Raw genomic sequence first — 24657 nt, 5'->3', positions numbered from 1 at the left:
TGAGTATTCATTGTCAGGTATTTAGAACAATCTTCGTGGACTTTGACCTGCAAATATGCTTCTGACAAGTCAATTTTTGTGAAAATGTTTCCTCCATTTAACTTAGAAAATATTTCCTCAGGCGTAGGGAGTGGATAGTTATGATCCTTTAAGGAATCATTCAGTCACGTCGAAAAATCTCCACATACTGATTTTTTTATTTTTATTTTTCACATAAACTGTGGGTGATGCCCATTCAGAGTAGTCCACTTTTTTTTATTATTTCGGTTTCTTTGAGTCTATTTAATTCTTTCTCGATTGTTTCTAATGCTGAATACGGAACCTTCCTTTTGGGTTTAAACACCGGTTTCGCTTCATCTTTCAGTTCAAATTTCACTTCCGTTTTAGTGCAGCTACCCCGACCTTCAGAAAATACATTTTTAAAATCTATCTTCAAATCCCCAACAAATCTTTCTGGAAGTTTGGGACTTTCAGATCCTGTCACATTTACTCTTTTGCAAAATGAGTTTATTGGTTTCTCTCATAAACTGAAAAGTATCATCAAATCTATACCGAATAAATTATAATTTTTTCCAGGTATCACATATATTTTAGTTTTAACGTCTTTTCCTTCAGGGTCACATTAGTATAAAATTCACCTTTAAATTTTAATCTACTTCCAGACATTCCTCTGGCAATTTTCTTTGTGTTTTGCAGCTTTGGAGAACCAATTTTCTTCCATGTTGTTTCATCAGTTAAGGATATGTCACTTCCAGTATCCAAAAGGCAGTTTACTTTCCGGCCATTGATTCTAACTTCAATATATTTCCTTTTTTTTACCATACATGGACTCTTTTTTTTAGAATCAATGGTCTTTATTTCAGGCTTACAGCATTTCTCCTTTTTGCATATTGTTGACTTGTGTCCTTTACGCCCGCACTTATAGCATATTTTGCTTTTGAAGTAGCACTCTTTTGCGAAGTGATTATTTCCTCCACACGTCTTACAGTATTTTTTTACATAGTGGTCACCTTGCTTTACCCTTTGTATTTTGTCAACATTTTTCTCTTCGATACTAGTATTATCCTGTTTTAAATTTAACAATTTCTGGCATTCCTCAGTAACTTTCTGTAAGGTTATTTCTATGTCTTGGTTCATAATGGATAATGTCCTAGAACGAATCTCTCTATCCTTCGAGGATATTAACCCTTGCACAAATATCAAGCATTTAAACATGCCCTCTTTTAGGTTTTTCAACTTAAATAACTCACATTGGGCATTTACTCTCCCAGCATAGGCGATAAAGTCTTCATCATCTCATTTCAAAATATTTAAACACCTATAACGAGTATAAAATAAGCTATCCCGTTCCCCGAAAATGTTCAATAAAATTTCTATAGTAAAAGTTTCTATAGAAATATCTTCGGGTTTCCTTGGGAGTATAAAATTTGTATACTTGGTATTTTCATGGGAACCCAGTTTTTGCAACAGTAAAATAATTTTTTCTTCATCCGACCAGGCCTGACATCGTTTGGAAAAAATATTTTTGTATCTATGATAATATGCTGGAAACGTTAAGCCACTCATTGGTTCATATAAAAATTCTGTCAGCAAATTTGCAATTCCTTCCAGAGTAAACCGACAATCCTCTTTTTCTTCTTGTTTTATTAATATTGTTTTTAATACGTCACTTTGTTTTAACTGCTCTTTTTGTAAAAATTCCATCTGACTTTGCTGTGCTGCCAATTGTATCGTTTTTGTAAACTCGGCTAATTGTTCCATGTTGAAGAATTTTTTATTTTTTTTAAACACAGTAATAAAACAAAAGGTAAACAATACCTGCACAAAGCATTAAATAAATTCACTGAATAGTTTTTTTTAAACCACAAAAAAAAACAACAAAAAAAACATTCTTCTGTAGACAAGGTTTTTGCAACACACATAAAATTGACACTAAAACACATCCTACACGTGCCCCCCCCCCCGCAGTATTTTTTTTCTTCTTATGAAACAAAAGAACTTAGAAATGGACACTTTCAAAAATTGTTCCTTTCAATGCTTCGTAAAATGTCAATTTCTCTCTTTTTTTTTCAGTAGGACCGTAAAAGACTGAATTAAAAAATATATAACTTACTTTTTTTGTGTGTCTTAGCCTTTTTTTTTTTTTTTTTTTTTTTTTTTTAATCAGTAGTTGAATTTATCCGTGCCGTATATTCTTCTCTTTGTTTTCCAATATATTTGGCTTAAAGTTCCGTTTTTTGCGAGTTCGAATCCTATCGGCATTTGTTATATCCTTACTTTAAATAAGAACACAGCAATAAACACGGGGTTATGGGTGAAAGACAAAGGGGTTTATTTACAAGGGAATACAGGTGACATAAGAGTTACTCGACATCTTGTCTTATTCTCTTCCAGTCTTTTTTCTTCTCTCTCAGTCACATGAGAGGGTATAGTTCATTTCATCTATGAAGGGATGTTAGGTCATTCCATTACATCAAAAATTTAGTCCCTTAGTTGTTGACGTTCCTGTGTGTATATATATATATATATATATATATATATATATATATATATATATATTTAACCATGTAGACAAAACATGATTGATTGAATATCACGGAATGCTTTTGTTTGATAAGTGATTTTTTATTTTATTTTTTATCTTTTCAATCTTTCGGATAAGTAACCACATATTTTTGTTGAATTGTCGTATATAGGTTTCCTAGGTGTATTTTTTTATTATTATTCTTTCATATTTTTTTTTTTTTTTTTTTTTTTGCAAGTACTTTCGTTTTAAATGTTTGTGGCTTTCCATTTTTAAATATATATGGACTGGTGGCGCAACGGATGAAGTGCTAAATGGTAATGATCTCTAAGTGACAATCTTCTGGAGGTTGACGCGATCAATTTTCATCAGGTGGGGTATTGGTCACATTGCTTATTCACATCTGCTAGGTTCGAACTGTGCGTCGTTTTAAAGTATTTTTAAAAGCATGTATCGATGATGCGCTGTCATATTTGGGACGTGATCACGTAATATAGTAAACATTGGAATTTCGAACAATATGCTACATATCACGTGACCTTTTTGTTGATATTAGTGTTTGTATATAGGTAAAATAAATCTTTTTCTGCTGGGACACAAACAAACAAAAAGAAACTATGTTTCTGAATTTTTGAGATGAGGATTGAGAATTTGTATTATTCGCATAATTCGAACTACTGTTCTCACCCTGAGTGTTATTTTCACAACATTTCGTTTCGATTAATGTGACCTCTGACCTACTCCAGGTCTATTCTGCCAAACTCTGGCACCTTTCTGTCAAACTCTGGCACTTGCAGGGAATTTTGATCTGTGGCCTAACAGATAAAGTACTAGGTAAAATTCAGTTGTAAGTGACACTCTGCTGGAGGTTGGCCGTTCAATCCTCAGTGCGGGCAACACTAAAAAAAAATACAATTGCAAATTATTTAGGACTTCTACCCGGTCATGGTTGACGGAATGAAAGCATATTACCTCCATTAGTTAAATAAAGAGTTATGTTCAAAATTCTGTGCAGATTCCCGAGTTCAACAGAAAAATTTCTGAGTTCAACAATATACACCTGAGGAAGGTTGGAGGTTACATCGGCTTAAATGTTGTGAAAATGACACTCAAGATTAAAATAATAATCCAAATAATATGAAAAAAAAAAAAAAAAAATCCAAATCAGAATAGAGCTGGATTAAGACAGCAAATATAGAACAAATAAAAGACTCAATATGATTCCGGATAGAGCTATACAAGTAATAAATGATAAAACATACTTAGCTTTAACACTTTACTGCAATTTCATAGTATCACCAATAATCGGAAGTGTATCTAACTTATAAAGACTAATTTAAGTTAATTTTTTTTAGCTAAGATCAAAGTGTAATATCTGTTTTAAGACTACATTTCATCTGAAAAATGTGCTTCCACAGTATTTGCACAAATCTATACACAAAGTTTCTGATCGCACTGATATTGATATTAAAAGCCTATTTTTTCTATTTAAAAATTATTAAAACGAACATGGGTATACGAGCAAATTCATAAAGGCTAACCACTTTGCATATTCCTATGAAAACTGAACTTTAACTAATTATTAATTTTTTTTATGGTCTCTTATTGGATAATTAGTTTCAGTTAACTATTATGGGTACTCATGCACTTATTCATCCATGCTGAAATAACGTTATTATTTAAAAAGCCATTCTTAACATAGGGAGGGTAGGGTGTTTTGTACCTATACTGTACTTTAACCTTACAATTGAATAAAAAAAAAACGTACCATAAAACTTTAATTAAACTTGGAAATACGATTTAAAAAATAGCGCGGATCAGTAAGTGCATTAGCACTCTATTATGTTTAGTTTTATTTAGTTTTATTTATGAATATTTTCTGCATTGAACCTGTGGAACAAATTCGATTTGGTTTTAACCACTAAGAATAGCTAAGAGTTCAAAATTGAAAAAGAAATTGAACTTAGCAGGCATAAGTTGATTAAACCTGTGAATTTTATGCATGCGCAAATATACATTTATGTTAAAGTCACTTGATTTTTAATGTTCTCTTATTCATCTGTTGATAGCTCAAATAGTAAAGACTAAGGCTGGAGTACTAAATGTTTTGGTTTCGATTCTAGCTAAGGGCACTCAAGTCAATATTTTTTTTTACTTTTGAAACTATATATAAGAGAATTGTCTGTATTTAAGCGTATTTTACGACCAGGCTACATCAGGTACAATAAAATAATAAAGGATTGGCTGTATAATAATAAATTTGCATGAATTAAAATATCATATTTTATTTTAGCATATTTTATGAATGGGTAACGCCGAGCGGCCTGCCAGTAATCATAGAAACTCATAGAATTATGCCAATTATTTAATTTTAAATTTTTAACAAATAAATTATAATCATTCCTAATGAACTAAAGAAAAATAAACACACCTACTATTGATTTTTTTGATTTATAATGACCTATTATTTCTGAATTTATTTCAGACAGCAAGTAGATGATCTTACTTGCTTTTTGCTTTCTTGGTTTCCTTTACTGCTTAAAATAGTTTCGTCCAGACACGAGAAAAAGACAGGTTTCTTTGGTACTTATACAGAACTAGCCTAGGTACCCGGCGTTGCCCGGGTGTTTAGAGGTGTGTGTTGAAAAAAAAAAAAAAAAAAAAGTGATAGTAGGCAGGTAGGCTAGCTCGAACCAGTACCGCAAAGGAGGAAAAGAACGTAAAAAAAAAAAAGTGACATTTTTGCCGTTGTGTCCATCGCCAAACCAGAAGTGGCGATGGTTTAAATTAAGGCTAGTTAATCGAAAAAAGGGTATGACTTTCGAAAATATTGGCTGAAAAAAATGACCCCTACTTGTAGAAAAGTGCCGAGTTGAGGGTGAAGAAATTAATGTTTTTAGCCAATGTTTTGATATTTGTCGTCCGAAGGGTTGAGCTTCAAAACAATATCAGTTTCGTGAAAATCTGTCGCCTCTGTTAAAAGTTTTAGGCATACATACATACATACATACATACATTTAAACAGGCAGGTGAGATTTATATTATACATAAAGACCGTGTTATTGTTTTGATATTGCTTTTAAGTTAAATTCAATTTTTATAGTATCTTTTGTTTATTAAATTGCTAAGTTAAAATATAGAATAATTAAAAACAAACAAAAAACACTCTCTCCTTGTTAAGAATAGGTTTCTAAATAATAACATTATTTCAGAACGGTCCATAATTTGCATAAGCACCGTTTCTTTTACTCACTAACTTTTGTATGACGGGTATTTATTTCTATATAACTCAAATAAATACACCTTGGTCTTTATTATAGAATGGAAGATTATATCTTTTTTTTTTTTTTATAAAGAACTAGCAGGGCTACCCGGCGTTGCTCGGGACCGTATAAACAATGAAAAAACAAAAGCAGATATTGAACATATGTTTTATTCTTAGGGGAGAGGAATCTTTCATCTCAAGTTTTAGCGTTACAAACAAACATTTGTCTTTTATATATATAGATAATGACAGGTTTTTTGGGGGCCACCCTCGAAGATAACTGATCAGTTGACCAACTTTTACTGGTCCGTTTGACGTGAAATTTCGATATTTGTCATCCGGGTGATGGGGCTTCGATATGATACCAAATTTGTCAAGTTTGATTCCGTCTTTCAAAAGTTTTAGCGTTACAAACAAACATACATACATACATACACACAGACGTTTGGCTTTTATATATATAGATGTAAGTTTTCAAACTTTACCGCACTACTCCCACCTCCCTAACACACACACACACACAAATGTACAAGTTCGACAGAATTGAAGTTTGGGCTCCAATAAACACATCTACAGTTGCCGTTTTATTATGCATTTATGTTTTAAATTAATAATTATTTTAATACCTACATGCACTAGTGCTTCATGCTTTCGCCATCATCAGTGCAGGAGGTGAAAATTGCTAATGGTCAAGGGATTCAAACCTGGTCACAAAGCCATCTTTGACTCCGTTAGCAAGGAAGGTTACCCCTAAGCCACCATCAACCGTCACGGGAAATTAAAGGAAATTAACACTTATAAAGCCAAATGTGGACACAACGTTATTAAGACAGTCTATAGTGATCGAGCAGTTGAGAAATCGCGATCTCACACAAGGCCAACTGGCCGCCTTTACTTTCCAGCGAGTGCTTAACTTTTTAAAGGAGCAAAATAATTATAATTATTTTAATACCTACCTTTTCTTTTCATGTATTATGTTTTTTTTTATAAATATGTTGTTACTGTCAAAAGCTTCTCTATAAATGTTTCCCATAACATTTTTTCATAAATACAGGGTGAAATAATAAAAGTGTCGCCCTAAAAAGCAAACAACACTGCGACTTTATTTTGAAACTTATTGAAAAAAATCAATTCAGGTAACTTGATTATGTAATAAAGCTGACATCTATTCAATGTAGCCACCTTCAGCCTCAATCACTGCCTTGATACGGGTCAGGAACTGGGAGCATGCCTTTTCAACAAGTGCCAGCAGGAGTTTGGTGAACACTCGGTGGATGGCGTCGATCAGGCTGGCTTTGGTGTTGTGGGAGGTCATGTTGGTGATGTTCTTGACGTATGACCAAATGAAGTAGTCCAGTGGGTAAAAGTTAGGGGAGGAAGGGGGCCAGGGAGAGAAGAGTATAAAGTTGTAGCACTCCTTCTGAAACCAAGCCTGAAGCCCTCTGGACTTGTGGGCCGGCGCCAACTCCTTTTGCCACACCTAGGGTCTTCCAGCGGCCACATGATTGCATCAGAGGATCACCACACTCTTCAGCACATTCAGGTACACTTTGATGTCGACTTTCAAGCCGACTTTGAAGATATGAGGTGGCATGATATGGCTCTCACTTGAGACCATGCCAAAGATCATAACCGCAGCCGGAAACTATTTCGTTAGCCAAGGCACATCCCTGTTATTCATAGCAATTGAACAATGCATTTTGAGGGTGCTGGCAATGGCCCTGTTGTCATAACTTAGATAGGTAAAGTATATGAGCTGTACAGCGACGCATCTCTGATCTTGCTCGTTGAACACTGCGTCACTTTTAGACAAGATAGAAAACTTCTATCGCTCTTTGGATTTGTACACAACTGGCCAACTAGTAGATGGTCTGCAAAAAAAGAAAAAAGAAAAAAGAAAACCAGTTTTCATCAAACGGAAATGGAATCATGTCTTTTCTAGGGCGGCAATTTTATTGTTCACCCTGTATGTTGTTACTGCTAACAGCTTCTCTATGTTTCCTAAAACATCTTAAGTTGCCAAAAAGTAAAAGTAAGGAAGTGCCCATAATGCTAATGCAACGATCCCTAAGTAAACTTGGGCTCAGCCCAGTTAAGAGTTACATGGTACTGGTCTTCATGGAAGGGAGTAAGGACATATTTAAACATATTGCCTATAAGTGCATCTTTTCGAACCCGGAAACCTATATGGAATGCCAGCACTGAACCATTGATTAATACATAGAGGTAGATTGTTCTTGTCCCATCTGTCATAACTGGTAAGAAGTGATTCATATTAATATGGATTCTTTGGAGTACTGTTTTCATCTTGAGTTTCATTTTTACGACGTTTCGCTCAATGTAACCCTTGACCTTTTTGTTGATAATGCTTTTGTCGAACTCTGTAATCTGAATGGCATTTCGAACGGAAACCTTCCTTTACTTCACGAGGGTAGCATGCTCTTGTTCTGTCAGCCATAACTGGATAGAAGTCCTAAGTAATTTGCAATTGTATTTTTCAGTCACCCACACTGAGAATTGAACCTTCAACGTCAGGAGAATATCACTTTTTACAACTAATTTTTCCAAGTACTCTGACCAGTGCACCATGTGTCCTTGCGAACAGGTTTGACAGAAACATTCCTTTGTTCGACACAATATACCTAAAGAAGCTCGGAGGCTACATCGACCGAAACGTAGTGAAAATCACACTCAAGATGAAAATATTAGTCTGAATAATCCAAATAATATGAATGACTAATCCTCCTTTCAAAAATTCAGAAATGTTTTTTTTTGTGTTATCTTATGGTTATTATTGCCTGTAATAAAGATTAAAACTTCAAACTAAAAGATTGTCATTTAAAAATTGTACATCAACACCTTTATCCATTGCGCCACGAGTCCATGGCATAAAACCAAGATGAGAATAATAGTCAGAATAATTTAAATCATTAATCTATATCTAAAAAATCTGAAGCATATATATATGAGATAGATTGAAACAGAAACTTTCTGGTATCTCTAACAATGTTTGCTTAATTGAAAAAATACTGTGCAAATACATATACACACACACACACACACACACACACACACACTAGCAGGCTGCTCGGCGTTGCCCGGTCGTGAAATACATATAAATATTATAATTAATGCAGAATTCATATTTATTAAAAACAGAAATACTGTGGATATTACATGTAACATTAAATTCTTAAAAAAAAAACAAAAGAAAAAAAAAAAACCAGACATGTGCATGCACGTATTATGTTTTTACTAAACAGTTCACCTCTTGTGAGTAAAAAAAAAAAAAGAAACCCCAAAAATCTTAAACTGAAACCTAAAGACGGTGAGTCAAGTACGATAACCATTAGGCCAGCTTGGCACGATCTTTAAAAAGTGTTTTCAAACTTACTTATTATTAACATAAGTAATCTAATGTGAATGATTCACGCATGCACATTCGTGAAACAGTTGACAACAGATAAAAATCCGATGCCTCCCCCCCACGTACCAATTTTCCAATTTTTACCCCTTAGCAGCCCTTTTTCTGGATGAAAACCAATTAAAGACTTTTCTACATGTCTGAATACCCTATATACCAAATTTCAAGTCTGCAGATCAAAAATTCGTTGAGTTGAGAAGTGTCCTCACACACATTCTCACTAATATATATATATATATATATATATATATATATATATATATATATATATATTAGTGATGAGATGATTTCAATATTTTTCCTGGTTGCGATACAATTACCGATTCTGATTCTTTAAAATTCTCTAAATATTTAACTACAAAGTTGCTATTTTTTGCCAATTACCGTAAAACATGTTAAACGTGCAGATATTTTATCAGACATAAAAAAATAAACTTGTAGGAGATGATCTGTAGACTTTTAGTTTTACTGCTAGTTTCAAATCAATTATTATTTTAACATTACTACTAGCAGTGGAAGGTTGTGTTTAAACAAAATATAATTAAAAAAAAACAGTTAAAAGAATCGTTTTTGGCATCGGGAAATAAGCACAAAATTTTCCGGTTCCGATACCCCAAAAAGTTCTGATTTCTCAATTCCGATTAATCGTCCCAGCACTAATATATATTTTTCTCTCACAATCACAATTGGTGCTAACAGAAATAAAATGTTTTCCAAAAAGAAATTCCATAAACTTTTAACTAAAAAAACTTTTCTATAAAAATATCTGGACAGCTAAACAAGGCTTAAAACGCACTATAAAAATATTTAAAAATATTTTAAAAAAATGATAAAAGTCTGAAAAAACTACAATTGTTGATAGCTACACTCTTAAATATATACTTATCTGAGGCATTCCAATAAAACCCCTATCAAATAACACTCACAGACACAAAGTACATTTGTGTGAAATTTAGAGTATTTTAAAGGAGTTTTTTTAGTCAAAATATAGGCATAACCTCCCATTTAAATATTTCAGATTTGCATTAAATTTTATTTATAATCAAGCAAGATTCCATGAATTTCAATTTTGTTTCTTAAAATTTCTGAAGCTTAAGCTTTAAATTTGAAACATTTTCTAGAAGGAAAATCATTCAATGGATTTTAATAAAAGTTGGAATACGGATTCTAGACGTAAGGTTTAGAAGATGTTGAAATCAATATTCGTAGAAAGAACATAAAACTTGTACGAGTTGATTGTTAAATGAGTTATATTGAATATTATTAATATTTGATTCATTCTCTTTGAAAAAAAACAACAAAAAAAAACGATACATAAAAGTAAATATAAATCTAAAAAAAATCAAAAAAAATCTGCAAAGTGCTTCGAAACTTCAAAATAACAAAGTTTAAAATACCGAATCAAAATAACAAAATAATTACCCCCCCACACACACACACAGACACACACATACACACCAAAGAAGAAAATAACAATAAGATGAAAAAAAAAGAAAAAAAAAAATGATTCACAAACACAGCGAAAATTCAAGGAGAGACACGGAAATAAAGAAAGTACACAAGGGGGAGGGGGACAGAACCCTACCTTCTCCCTCAGCATGTACTCTGGCTGAGGATGAAAGACGAGGCATGCTTCAACGTTCAACACTGTTTGTAAATCTATGTCCTCGTCGCCGCTACGGCGGCATGCGAAACGTAACCAAATCCAGTGGTCAACACAAATTTGTCACAACGAGACCAGGTAGTTTCCGATGGTGCCAGAGCAACTCCCAAGTCCGTACACACGGACAACAGCGGAGATGATAACGCGATGATTGTTTTGTGGTGTTGGGGTTCAGCTTCTATTCTTACACCTTCTTACCCGATAGACAATCAGAACAATACAAGCTCGCACCTGCACACTTGTCGCGCACGCGCGTGTGTGTATGTGTACACATAGATGTGTATCTGGTTGTGTGGAGGTTGATGTTATGGTCATGTTGAGATTTCCTTAACAACTGTTGACACTGGTGGTAGGTAAATTCTTAGCAGCAGCCGCCAGCACTGACCAGTCAAACACAAATTCTGATGGAAGCATATATACAATTAAATAAGTTCAAATCTATTGAACTCAAAATCAATATATTTTTTAAAAGTACTCAATACATGTGTAGAGCTATTATAACTTATTTTTTCTGGTGATTATATAATTTCATTATATATATATATATATATATATATATATAGATAGATAGATAGATGTGTGTGTGTGTGTATATATATATATATATATATATATATATATAGATAAATAAATAGATAGGTGTATATATATAATATATATATATATATATATATATATATATATACACACATACCACCTCTAGCTATCTCTATATAATATATTATTTATACATTCACGCACCTCTATATATATATATATATATATATATATATATATATATATATATATACACACATATATACACACACACCTCTATCTATATCTATCTATATATATATATATATATATATATATATATATATATATATATATATACACATACACACCTCTCTCTCTCTATATATATATATATGATGATTGCAATGTCTTGTCAGACGAGAGCCACTCCCTCAGTCACTAAAAGTCCATGTGCCCGAATATGACTTTTTAGCCCTGCCAGCGACTTGCACACCCTCAAGCAGACATGACACTGAAAATGCTCACTGATTTGTATGAGACTAACAGCAGCGGAACCTGTATTATCGTGGGCTTTCATGTGATTAACAAAACCTGCCTTCGACAACAGAGCCCGATCACACACCTTACAGATCCAGAGATCTCCATGGTTAGGCGGCAAGGTTTAGCATTTCCTACATGCTCTCTTAAGCTTCTCTCGGTCTATTTTGGCTGCTTCATAGTGTTCTGCACCCCTGTATATCAGTGTCCTCCACTGCTTGGGATCATACGCTAGGGACTCCCAACTGTCAACAGGAATATGAAAGCTCACTAGACTCTCCTTGATGCTATCACGAAACCATTTTTTGGCCTTGTGCTGGGGTCTTTTTCCAAGAAAGAGCTCACCATAGAACAATTGTTTTGGGAAACGATAGTCTTCAAACCGGATGAGATGACCCGCCCAACGCAACTGGTTCTTAATAACAATGGTAGCAATACTGGTTGTTTTGGCCTTTTTTAAGACAAATGTATCAGGGACAAAGCTATACCACTTTAAACCAAGAATGTGTCTAAGGCAGTGCTGATGGAACCTCTCGAGCAATTCTATATGTGTCCGGTACAAGGTCCAAGTTTCAGATGCGTAGAGTAGGGATGGTACTACACATGCTTGATATACTGAAATTTTAGTTGTCAGAGTCAGATCACCGTCAGACCAGACTCTATCTTGTAGCCTTCCAAAAGCATTAGATGCCTTGCTGATTCTCTGTCTTATTTCCGCATTAAGAGTGCCATCATTTGATAAGGCACTCCCAAGGTAGACAAAATTTTTTACGACTTCAAGGCGCTTTCCACAGACGAAGATATCAGGTTCCACATACAGATCATTGGGAGCGGGAGTATACATAACTTTAGTTTTCTTAATGCTGTCAGTCCGAAGCAGGTACAAGCATTTGTAAAGAGGTCCATCACTAGTTGCATATCTACTGGGGAGTGTGTTACCAGGTCAGCATCATCAGCATACAACAGTTCCCTAACAAGTCCATCACTAACAAGTGTTTTGGCTTGGAATCTTCTGAGGTTGAACACCTTTCCAGTCGTTCGGAATCTAATATAAACACCCATATCACAATCGTGAAAACCATACCAGAGCACAGCAGTCAAATAGAGCGAAAACAATGTTGGTGCAGCTATATCACCCTGCTTCACACCATTATCAATGGGGAATTCTTCCGAAAGCTGACCATTGAAGTTGACGCAACCTTTCATACTATGATGAAGTTGCTTGAACTTGTCTGTAAAAGCAGGTGTACAGCCAAATTTTTCCAGCACTTTCCAGAGAGCCTCACGGTTGACTGTGTCAAACGCCTTGGTTAAGTCCACAAACACCTGGCAAAGAGGCATACGCTGTTCAATACATTTTTCCAAGAACTGTCAGGCAGAAAACACCATATCCACAGTTTCTCGCCCACCTCTAAAACCAGACTGGGATTCCAGAAGGATATTAGGACATACATACTTTTCCAATCGGTTTAGCAGGAGCCGTGCAAATACCTTTCCAACCGCACTCAGCAGCGAGATACCTCGATAATTTCCACAATCAGATCTTGTACCCTTTCCTTTGTACAACATAACCAAGATGGCATCTACCCAATCTTGGGCAACCGGGTCACCCTGCCATACTGACAGTATCAAAGAGTGGACTACACAATATACATTGACACCACCATGTATCAGCAGCTCAACAGGAATGCCATCCAGCCCAGGGGCTTTGTTCGAGTTTATCTGTTTTATGCAGGCAACTGTTTCCACAAGAGTCGGTTTAACATCAAGTTCCGGACAAAAGGAACATTGAGGGATACTTTCTATTGCAGCAACATCAACATTGGATGGGTTATGAAAAAGATCATGAAAGTGTTCATGCCATCGATGCTTAATTTCATCTGAGGTTTTCAGCAAGGTTTTCCCGTCCTTCGCCAGGAGTGGTGTAGTTGAAGAGGATTTCGGACCATAAGCCTGATGAAGCAAAGTGTAGAATGTCTTGACATCTCTATGATCGTAGGCAGTCTGTATCTCCCTGGAGAGGTTAGACCACCATTTGTTTTTTATTTGGCGCACACAACACTGAACCTCACTCCGAAAAGAAGAAAAGTGGGCAGCGAGCGCTGGCTCGTTCAGAGGTGAACATACACACATATATATACACACACATATGTGTGTGTGTGTATCTGTATTTAACTCTCACATTTATGATCAAGCATTTTGTTGATTTCTTTTCTTTTCAACAAATCTCAACGCCCTCTGTGTGTATGTATGTATGTATGTATCATCGAGATTCATGACTGGTTTGTTTTACGTTTTTTTTTTTTTTTGCATCTGTGGATTTCTTTTCATGTTTATTATCGTGTGTATTTATTGAATTTGTAACATCATTATCGTCATGACCATTGAGGAATCATACCGTTTCTTTATATATATATATATATACACACACACACACCTCTATCTATCTCTATATATATATATATATATATATATATATTATATATATATAGTACTTTATAAAATATATATGGCGATTAAGCTACACTGAATATTCTGCGTTTCATCCACTCTAGGACTCCTCAGGCTTATGCGCGAATTCTGTGGTTGTTTATCGTTTTATAATATATAATATAAATTACTAACTAGCTCTACCTACGTATTGAGCACTTTTGAAATAAATACTTAAAGTTTATGCATAAATCTATACCTTCGTATATTAATTTTATGTGAGTAAATTAAGTAGTTATATATATATATATATATATATATATATATATACACACACACACACACACACCTCTCTCTTTATATATATATATATATATTACACACACATATTTCATGTATCAAGATAAGATGTTATAAGGATATATATTTGATGTATCAATCTATATATCTATAAAAGTGAAAATGTGTATGTGTGTGTGTGTGTGTACACTTTCCTACACAATAACTCTGTCAATTTTTGGTCTACAGTCTCGAGATTTGGGAAGATCTGTAATTGGTTTTTGGGCCAGAAATTTGGCTGTCAAGGGGTCAAAGTTCAACAATTTTTACCAAACTCCTCCGCCAATTTTGGGTCTAAACGCTTGAAATTTTAGATATATGTTACTTGGACATGAATCTAACTTTATAATTTGATTTGAGCTCAAAACAGTAAATGTTAAGGAGTCAAAATTGGGGTCAAATTTTTTTTAAATTTGATCTCTGCGATCTCTACCAAATAACTGCCAACTTTTGGTCTAACCATTTGAAATTTTACATAAAAGGTATTCAGATATAAGGCAAGCTTTTTAAACTTTTTTTTTTTTTTTCCTGAAAATTTGGCTTCCAAGGGGTCAAAGTTGAAAAGATTTGACCTTTGCAGTGTATAGCAAACTATAAAATCAATTTCTGTCTAAACATTTGAAATTTTACATAAAGGATATTCAGACATGCAGCAAGCTTTTTAATCAGGTTTGGAGCGAAGATTTGGTTGCCAAGAGGTCAAAGTTTACAGAGCTGACCTTTGCAGATTCTTCCAAACTCCTCTACAAAATTTTGGGTCTAAACACTTAAAATTTTCAAGGTAGGTTACTTGGATATGGGTCAGACATTTTAATTTGATTTGAGCCCAAAACAATAAATGTTAAGGGGTAAAAATTAGGATCAAAGTAAAAAAAAAATTTGACCGCTGCAGTCTCTAGCAACTTTTCTCTATGGTAGTTAAGGAAGCCTATTATATAGAAAGGCATTATTGTACATATGCACACTTTTTAATATATACGTATGCATATAAAGTCATGAACAATACATAGGGCCCGAGCAAAGCCGGGTTGAACTGCTAGTTTTCAATATTTACTGAAATAGTGCTCAATACAGGAGTAGAGGTAGATAGTAAGTTATGAATATATATGGCAATTAAGCTTAATTAGTAATGTTTGGGTGACAACCACCTTTTTAAAGACATTCTTCTTGTGTAACTAAACGTTTCTTCATCTCAATATTATTATGTTTTTTTGTTTTTTTTGTTTTTACAAGGCAGTCACCACTTATCAAGCCCTGGAAGCTACTCGAGGATAAGGGTTACTGCGTGTACAGCAATCAATGGGACAGTATCGTAGTAATCGTTAGTATTGAAGATTTCATAAAGTGTCTTAAGAAGGCGGTTCATCAGGAATTTGTTTATGTTGGACTTGAAGACGTCCAAATTGTAGTCAGGTGGGAAACAGGCAAACGGAAGAGAATTCCACAGGCGTGCACTTCTGAGAAAGAAGCTTTGTTTATGGAATCTACGTTTTGATTTTGACACAGATAAAGAGTGGGGAAAATTATTGACAGTGGTTTCAGCTAGACAGGTGTTTATCGTGAAAGATTGGTGAGGAGGGGGGGACCAGAGATTGGAGCTCAGACGAGCACCTGCCATGGAAGTAACGATAAAACAAAGACAGGCTCGCAACGTCTCTTCTGTGGGAGAGAGGTTGCAGGGAAAAGAAAAGGGCATCCCCCCACTAAGCCACAAAGTTTATTTTGTACTCTGTCAAGGCAGGATAGGCTGTTTTAAGCAGTGTACTCAGTAGGAGTTCTCACACAAGTCATCATGAGTGGAGTTCCAAGAAGTCTCTCCAATTTTCCAGTACTCTTCACCTCTTTCAATAACCTCTGCAAATGAATTTGCGTTATTGCAACAGCTGCTTGCTATTCACTTCTCGCTGGCAATGACTATTGCTCCTCATTGGAATTTGGGCGGCAACAAGCCTCCACAAGGTCCCAGTGTTCTTCGCACTCATCCAGTGAAAGTCTGATCAGTGATTTTTCTCCTCAGTCTTTCTATCCTCATTGAACCGTCACGACTATTTGGTATGGTGTCAGTTGATGTCAAAGCTACAACTTTTTTTTGTGGGTGAATTTTGCAGTTACAGTTTTATTGGTTCTGCATGGTGTTTCTGTATCTGATGAATTTCTGTTGCAGTTTCCATATGGCCGATTAACCTTTATAGCTCATGTGGGTTGGTTTCTGCATTTAAAGGTTTTCTTTAAGGTTTAAGCTGTTTCCAGCATTATCGTCTGTTATATAGTCTCAGTTTTTCCTATGATTTAGATTTTTCCTAGTCTTTTTTCCAAATTTATTGGGCATGTTATTATTTTTATTATTATTATTATTATATAGACATATTATTTGTTATATATATATATATATATATATATATATATATATATACTATTATATAAAAGTCACTGTGTGTGTGAGTTCCTTATAGATTCTGAAACGGCTGATCCTATCTTTTGCAAATTTCACACAAAGTTAATTTATATGTCTGGCAGTGTTCTTAGATGAGTTTTATACAGAAATTTCTATATTGGAAAAAAGTGTCATGATGCAAGTCATTGATCACACACAGTGCATCCTGTATTGTCGTCTGGTCAAGTGATTTTTCACTGTCTGAGTGTTCTTGCCATATTCCAGCAGCTTACATGAGCTGCCGGGATATGCTGAGGAAACATCACAGAAAAAGGGGTTGTGAAATGCAGAAGTGTCCAAAGTTTTTTTTTTGTTTACATATTTGTTCTCATCTTGAGTGTTATCCGCACAATGTTTCAGTCGATGTAATCTCCAATCTTATTCAAGTGTATCTTGTTGAACTTAGGAATTTTTCTGTCAAATCCTGGAATCTGCATGAAATTTCAAACGAAACCCTTTATTTAATCTACGTGGGTAGCATGTTCTCGTACCGTCAGATATGACTGGGTAGAAGTCCTAAGTAATTCACAATTATATTTTGAGTGTCGACTGTGCTGAGGATTAAACCTTCAACTTGCAGAAGAGTGTAATTTACAACTGAAATTTAACAAGCAATTTATCCACTGCGCCACAAGTCCTTGTATGGAAGCCTATTTCTTCTTCTATTTTTAGAAATACAATCTTACTACATATCACTATTTATTACAAATTAAGGTACTTATGCATCCTTTGAACCAGGACTAACCCAGCGTTCGGCTCGGTTTTTCCTGGAACACGACATTAACAGCTTGGGTTTAGCTGCTGTCTAACGTAACATGGTGATCAGCCGATCACAATGCGTGTGCCTGAGCAGTAGACCAATTGGAAGAGGGAAAAAATCCACTATTTCTTAGTTGGTTGGTTGTTTTTGTTTTACGGCATATCAACCCTTTTCAGGTTATTTAATGCAGAATCCAAAGATTTTTAAGAAAAAATTTTTTAATAGAATATATTTGTTGTTTTCAAGTCGGTTTCTATTTAACCCATAGTTGGGACCCTAACAGGTACTACCACTCTGGATCAGAGTGGACCTGGGAGAAATGGCAATTAAAGGGTGGCTCCACACTCCCCAAAGCCCGCAAGCTTGGGCCTTACCACTGGATATAGTTTAAGGTCATACCCAGGACCCACTATTTCTTACATGCAAGTCAGGAAGAGTAAAGAACTAAAAAATGAATTCGATCATCCTTTTTGTCAACAGCAGAAATCAATAAAATGTGCAACTTGCGGCCATGAGTGCATTCTAGAGAAAAGAGGGAACCTAACTGTACTGACATGCAGAAGTTCAAGTGTAACATGAACCGACATCTTGCTGCCCAAATCCCAACATAGTGCCCCAGTAGTTGCTGCCCTTGATAGTAGCCCCTACACCAAAGTGGCAATGTGCCTTGTTTGGGGTGAAAATGTAATTAAAAAAAAAAAAAAAAATTACAGACGGCTTTGGCTGGAAATGTGGAAATGATAAATGTCGACGGTGCACAGCAATCCGGACGGGCACCTTCTTCGCAAACTCATGACTGAAAATTGCTTGCATTATCAAACTGATATACTTATGGGTGCTCGAGATGGCAATGAAAAAGAAAAATCTCCAGTGCAAATGTGGGTTGGGATCGGCGCACACTACAGTCGATTGGAAGAATTTCCTGTGAGACATTTGCCGGGATTATTTTCTCAGGAATCCCAGGCAGATAGGAGACCCAGGCCATACGGTTGAGATAGACGAGTCTGTTTTCAACCGACGCAAACATAAGGTCGGCAAATTACTCACACTTGTCTGGGTCTAACATCGCCAAAAGCTACCTGATTGGTGAAGAGCTTCCTTACATGTCTGCTACCTCTTCTCTGTCCACTTTGCAGTCGTCTGATGCCATCCAAAAGTTTGAGGAATAAACATCTTCTTAAAGAAATTTTCCTGGCATTGGAAAAAAAAAAAAAGATTCCAACTACTACCAGTCGAATTGACAAAAAAAAAAAAGATTCCAACTTCTACCAGTCGAATTGACAAAAAAAAAAAAAAAAAGATTCCAACTTCTACCAGTCGAATTGACAAAAAAAAAAAAAAAAGAAAGCCCAACCCATCCACTTTTGTTTTTTCATAAAAAATACTTGAAAACCATACCCCGCCCCCCCCCCCCCACCAAAAAAAAAAAAGGTTTTTTTAATTTGCCATCATAAAATAAAAAATACTTGAAAAGGAAAAAAGAATTATTAAAAGAATTTGCTTTAAATTATATATTGCATAACAAAAAACATTTGCTAACACTAAAAAAACATTTTTGCTAACACTAAAAACATTTACTTACGCTAAAAAAAAAAAAAAAAAGCATTTGCTAACACTAAAAAAAATTATTTACTAACACTTATTTGAAAAAAAAAAATTTTGCTTAAAAATTATTTATTTCACACAAAAATAACTTTTCTTCACAGAGTTAATAAAAATGAAAAATTACAGTAGTTTTTTGCTTTTTTTCTGTTGATGTATATTTAAAACTTTACGTTATTTTTTTTTTTTTTTTTTTGTACATAGCGTTTTTGTGATTTCGTCGGCAATGCATGGCATTATCCAGCTGCTGATGTCATGCTCTGGAGAAAGCAGATCGAACGCCAAGTTACATTTAGTTCAAAGGATGCATAATTACTATATTATATATTAAGAGCTGACTGGGAAGCCATTAGAGAACACATCAGAAATGCCCCATGGACCGATATCTTCTTTCTCCCTGCTGAACAGTGTGTCAATGAAACGACTGAATGATGCAAAGCCGGCATTGAAGCACATGTTTCCACACGGAAATATTACAGCAAGCCCCACTCACCCCTATGCTTCACTACAGATTGTGCAGCTGCCATTGCACAAAGACAGCATGCATTCTGCCAGTTCGTACAAATACAAACAGGCAAACATTCATAGATGCTGAATATCACTGTAAGAGAGAAATAGCGACAGCGAAAAGAAAGCATGCTGAAATAACCAGGGAATATAAACCATAGAATCGCAAAAGATAGGAACTTGTGATTTCTGGAAAATCTATAATAGTGTAGCAAATAAAGGGCAATCAGCAATTACTCCACTATCCAACAACCAGAAGGCAACCAAAAAGGCAGAACTGCTAGCCAGGCGATTCACCTCCAACTACCACCTTAGTGCCAACAAACAACTCCCTCCCAAATTACCCTATGCAGACTGAAGCCATACATGATGATCTGAAAATCGTCCCTTCTCATGTCCGACACCTCTAAGGCATATGGGCCTGATTTCATCCTTGCTATACTAATTAAGAAATGCTCAGCTGAGCTAGCCCCCATACTTTCCAAGCTCTACAATAAATGTCTTGCTGAATCTTGCTTCCCTAATAGATGGAAGATGGCCTCTGTGGTACCAGTATACAAGAATTCTGGGGAAAGGACTGACCCTCTCAATTATCGCCCCATTAATCTCTTCCCCCTCTTTGCTAAAATCTTTGAGACCTTAATTAATCAAGCACCAGTCCGCCACTTCACAAAAGCAAATCTCTCTGACAAATAGCATGGATTTAGGCAATGTTGTTCTACTGCAAATATTTTAAGTTATCTCTGAACACATATGCCATGTACTGGATAAGGCGGGCGAAGTCAGAGCCGCAACCCTCGATATATTCAAGGCCTTTGATAAAGTCTGGCATGAAGGGCTGCTAATGAAAATTAAATGCTATGGTATAACTGGACAAATACTAAATATAATTAGATCCTTCTTAAATAATAAGACCATCCAGGTTGTCACTGATAAACATACATTCAAGTAGCATAACATTAATATGGGAGTGCCTCAGGGGTCGATCCTCAGATCACTTATTCCTGATATTTATAAACGATCTCCCTAATAATAGTGTCCAAGATGGGTATATTTGCTGATGATACAATGCTCTATAAATTGCCTGAGGGAAGAACGGATGTATATAAATCTAAGACAATGATCTCCAGACAGTAGTGGAATGGGTCCACAAATGGATGGTAACATTTAATGCTAGTAAGACTAAGCTGCTCTCCTTTAACAATTACAAGATGCCTCTACAACCATCGATACCCATGACAAATAGCACCCTTCAAACTAACAAAATTCTTCCTTCAAATTCTTTTGCCTAACATTTGCAAGCAATATAAACTCGAACAAATACATTGAGGACATTGCGAAGGCTGCTGCAAAGAAGGTGGTTTCCCTATATCGAGCTAGAAGACTATTCACACCTTCCTCTACATCTTGTTCCTCTACAAGGCCACCATTCGCCAATGCATGGAGTATTGTTGCCACATCTGGGCTACCAATAGCTTCTCCCTTTTGGATAGGGTCCAAAAAAAGTTTTACCATCTAATAGGTCTAACTTTGTCAATGTTGCATCTCTGTGCTATTTTACAACTATTTTAATGGAATATGCTCTGATGAATTCGTTGCATTTGTGCCCCCTCGACGTACATATCCCGACAAACACACAGCAACAAATTCGCACCCGTCACTGTTCAGTGAAGGGAGCATTCAAAGAGAGAGAGAGAGAGAGAGCGAAGGGAGCGTTCAAGAGAGAGAGAGAGAGAGAGAGAGAGAGAGCGAAGGGAGCGTTCAAGAGAGAGAGAGCGAAGGGAGCGTTCAAGAGAGAGAGAGCGAAGGGAGCGTTCAAGAGAGAGAGAGAGAGAGAGCGAAGGGAGCGTTCAAGAGAGAGAGCGAAGGGAGCGTTCAAGAGAGAGAGCGAAGGGAGCGTTCAAGAGAGAGAGCGAAGGGAGCGTTCAAGAGAGAGAGCGAAGGGAGCGTTCAAGAGAGAGAGAGAGCGAAGGGAGCGTTCAAGAGAGAGAGAGAGAGCGAAGGGAGCGTTCAAGAGAGAGAGAGAGCGAAGGGAGCGTTCAAGAGAGAGAGAGAGCGAAGGGAGCGTTCAAGAGAGAGAGAGAGCGAAGGGAGCGTTCAAGAGAGAGAGAGAGCGAAGGGAGCGTTCAAGAGAGAGAGAGAGCGAAGGGAGCGTTCAAGAGAGAGAGAGAGCGAAGGGAGCGTTCAAGAGAGAGAGAGAGCGAAGGGAGCGTTCAAGAGAGAGAGAGAGCGAAGGGAGCGTTCAAGAGAGAGAGAGAGCGAAGGGAGCGTTCAAGAGAGAGAGAGAGCGAAGGGAGCGTTCAAGAGAGAGAGAGCGAAGGGAGCGTTCAAGAGAGAGAGAGCGAAGGGAGCGTTCAAGAGAGAGAGAGCGAAGGGAGCGTTCAAGAGAGAGAGAGCGAAGGGAGCGTTCAAGAGAGAGAGAGCGAAGGGAGCGTTCAAGAGAGAGAGAGCGAAGGGAGCGTTCAAGAGAGAGAGAGCGAAGGGAGCGTTCAAGAGAGAGAGAGCGAAGGGAGCGTTCAAGAGAGAGAGAGCGAAGGGAGCGTTCAAGAGAGAGAGAGCGAAGGGAGCGTTCAAGAGAGAGAGAGCGAAGGGAGCGTTCAAGAGAGAGAGAGCGAAGGGAGCGTTCAAGAGAGAGAGAGCGAAGGGAACGTTCAAGAGAGAGAGAGCGAAGGGAGCGTTCAAGAGAGAGAGAGCGAAGGGAGCGTTCAAGAGAGAGAGAGCGAAGGGAGCGTTCAAGAGAGAGAGAGCGAAGGGAGCGTTCAAGAGAGAGAGAGCAAAGGGAGCGTTCAAGAGAGAGAGAGCAAAGGGAGCGTTCAAGAGAGAGAGAGCAAAGGGAGCGTTCAAGAGAGAGAGAGCGAAGGGAGCGTTCAAGAGAGAGAGAGAGAGCGAAGGGAGCGTTCAAGAGAGAGAGAGAGAGCGAAGGGAGCGTTCAAGAGAGAGAGAGAGAGCGAAGGGAGCGTTCAAGAGAGAGAGAGAGAGAGCGAAGGGAGCGTTCAAGAGAGAGAGAGAGAGCGAAGGGAGCGTTCAAGAGAGAGAGAGAGCGAAGGGAGCGTTAAAGAGAGAGAGAGAGAGCGAAGGGAGCGTTAAAGAGAGAGAGAGAGAGCGAAGGGAGCGTTAAAGAGAGAGAGAGAGAGCGAAGGGAGCGTTAAAGAGAGAGAGAGAGAGAGCGAAGGGAGCGTTCAAGAGAGAGAGAGAGCGAAGGGAGCGTTCAAGAGAGAGAGAGAGCGAAGGGAGCGTTCAAGAGAGAGAGAGCGAAGGGAGCGTTCAAGAGAGAGAGAGCGAAGGGAGCGTTCAAGAGAGAGAGAGCGAAGGGAGCGTTCAAGAGAGAGAGAGCGAAGGGAGCGTTCAAGAGAGAGAGCGAAGGGAGCGTTCAAGAGAGAGAGCGAAGGGAGCGTTCAAGAGAGAGAGAGCGAAGGGAGCGTTCAAGAGAGAGAGAGCGAAGGGAGCGTTCAAGAGAGAGAGAGCGAAGGGAGCGTTCAAGAGAGAGAGAGCGAAGGGAGCGTTCAAGAGAGAGATAGCGAAGGGAGCGTTCAAGAGAGAGATAGCGAAGGGAGCGTTCAAGAGAGAGAGAGAGACAGAGAACGAAAGGGAGCGTTCAAGAGAGAGCGAGAGAGAGAGCGAGAGAGAGAGCGAAGGGAGCGTTCAAGAGAGAGAGAGCGAAGGGAGCGTCCAAGAGAGAGAGAGCGAAGGGAGCGTCCAAGAGAGAGAGAGCGAAGGGAGCGTCCAAGAGAGAGAGAGCGAAGGGAGCGTCCAAGAGAGAGAGAGCGAAGGGAGCGTCCAAGAGAGAGAGAGCGAAGGGAGGGTTCAAGAGAGAGAGAGAGAGCGAAGGGAGCGTTCAAGAGAGAGAGAGAGAGCGAAGGGAGCGTTCAAGAGAGAGAGAGAGAGCGAAGGGAGCGTTCAAGAGAGAGAGAGAGAGCGAAGGGAGCGTTCAAGAGAGAGAGAGAGAGCGAAGGGAGCGTTCAAGAGAGAGAGAGCGAAGGGAGCGTTCAAGAGAGAGAGAGAGAGCGAAGGGAGCGTTCAAGAGAGAGAGAGAGAGCGAAGGGAGCGTTCAAGAGAGAGAGAGAGCGAAGGGAGCGTTCAAGAGAGAGAGAGAGCGAAGGGAGCGTTCAAGAGAGAGAGAGAGCGAAGGGAGCGTTCAAGAGAGAGAGAGTGAAGGGAGCGTTCAAGAGAGAGAGAGTGAAGGGAGCGTTCAAGAGAGAGAGAGAGTGAAGGGAGCGTTCAAGAGAGAGAGAGTGAAGGGAGCGTTCAAGAGAGAGAGAGTGAAGGGAGCGTTCAAGAGAGAGAGAGTGAAGGGAGCGTTCAAGAGAGAGAGAGTGAAGGGAGCGTTCAAGAGAGAGAGAGTGAAGGGAGCGTTCAAGAGAGAGAGAGTGAAGGGAGCGTTCAAGAGAGAGAGAGTGAAGGGAGCGTTCAAGAGAGAGAGAGAGTGAAGGGAGCGTTCAAGAGAGAGAGAGTGAAGGGAGCGTTCAAGAGAGAGAGAGTGAAGGGAGCGTTCAAGAGAGAGAGAGTGAAGGGAGCGTTCAAGAGAGAGAGAGTGAAGGGAGCGTTCAAGAGAGAGAGAGCGAAGGGAGCGTTCAAGAGAGAGGGAGCGTTCAAGAGAGAGGGAGCGTTCAAGAGAGAGGGAGCGTTCAAGAGAGGGAGAGCGAAGGGAGCGTT

General features: G+C 37.6%; 1 protein-coding gene across 10 annotated transcripts in view; it reads right to left on the bottom strand.

The window, feature by feature from the left end:
• The window catches only part of LOC145249487 (phospholipid-transporting ATPase ID-like), a 516252-nt gene that overhangs the window by 137949 nt on the left and 353646 nt on the right, over positions 1-24657 (bottom strand). The window contains exon 1 of one of the 10 annotated variants that reach the window (XM_080111087.1): positions 10799-10937. The exons of the other annotated variants lie outside the window; for them this stretch is intronic. Within the exon in view, the coding sequence (XP_079967213.1) occupies positions 10799-10844 (46 nt within the window). The 5' untranslated portion in view covers positions 10845-10937. Of the gene's footprint in view, positions 1-10798; positions 10938-24657 lie in introns of those variants that run through there. 10 annotated transcript variants of the gene reach the window in all.

The sequence above is a fragment of the Euprymna scolopes genome, chromosome 28 (assembly GCF_053919585.1).
Source record: "Euprymna scolopes isolate OS-2025 chromosome 28, ASM5391958v1, whole genome shotgun sequence".
Taxonomy (NCBI): Eukaryota; Metazoa; Mollusca; class Cephalopoda; order Sepiida; family Sepiolidae; genus Euprymna; species Euprymna scolopes.
Note: the sequence above shows the minus strand (reverse complement) of the source record. Positions and strands in the feature narration are given on the sequence as shown.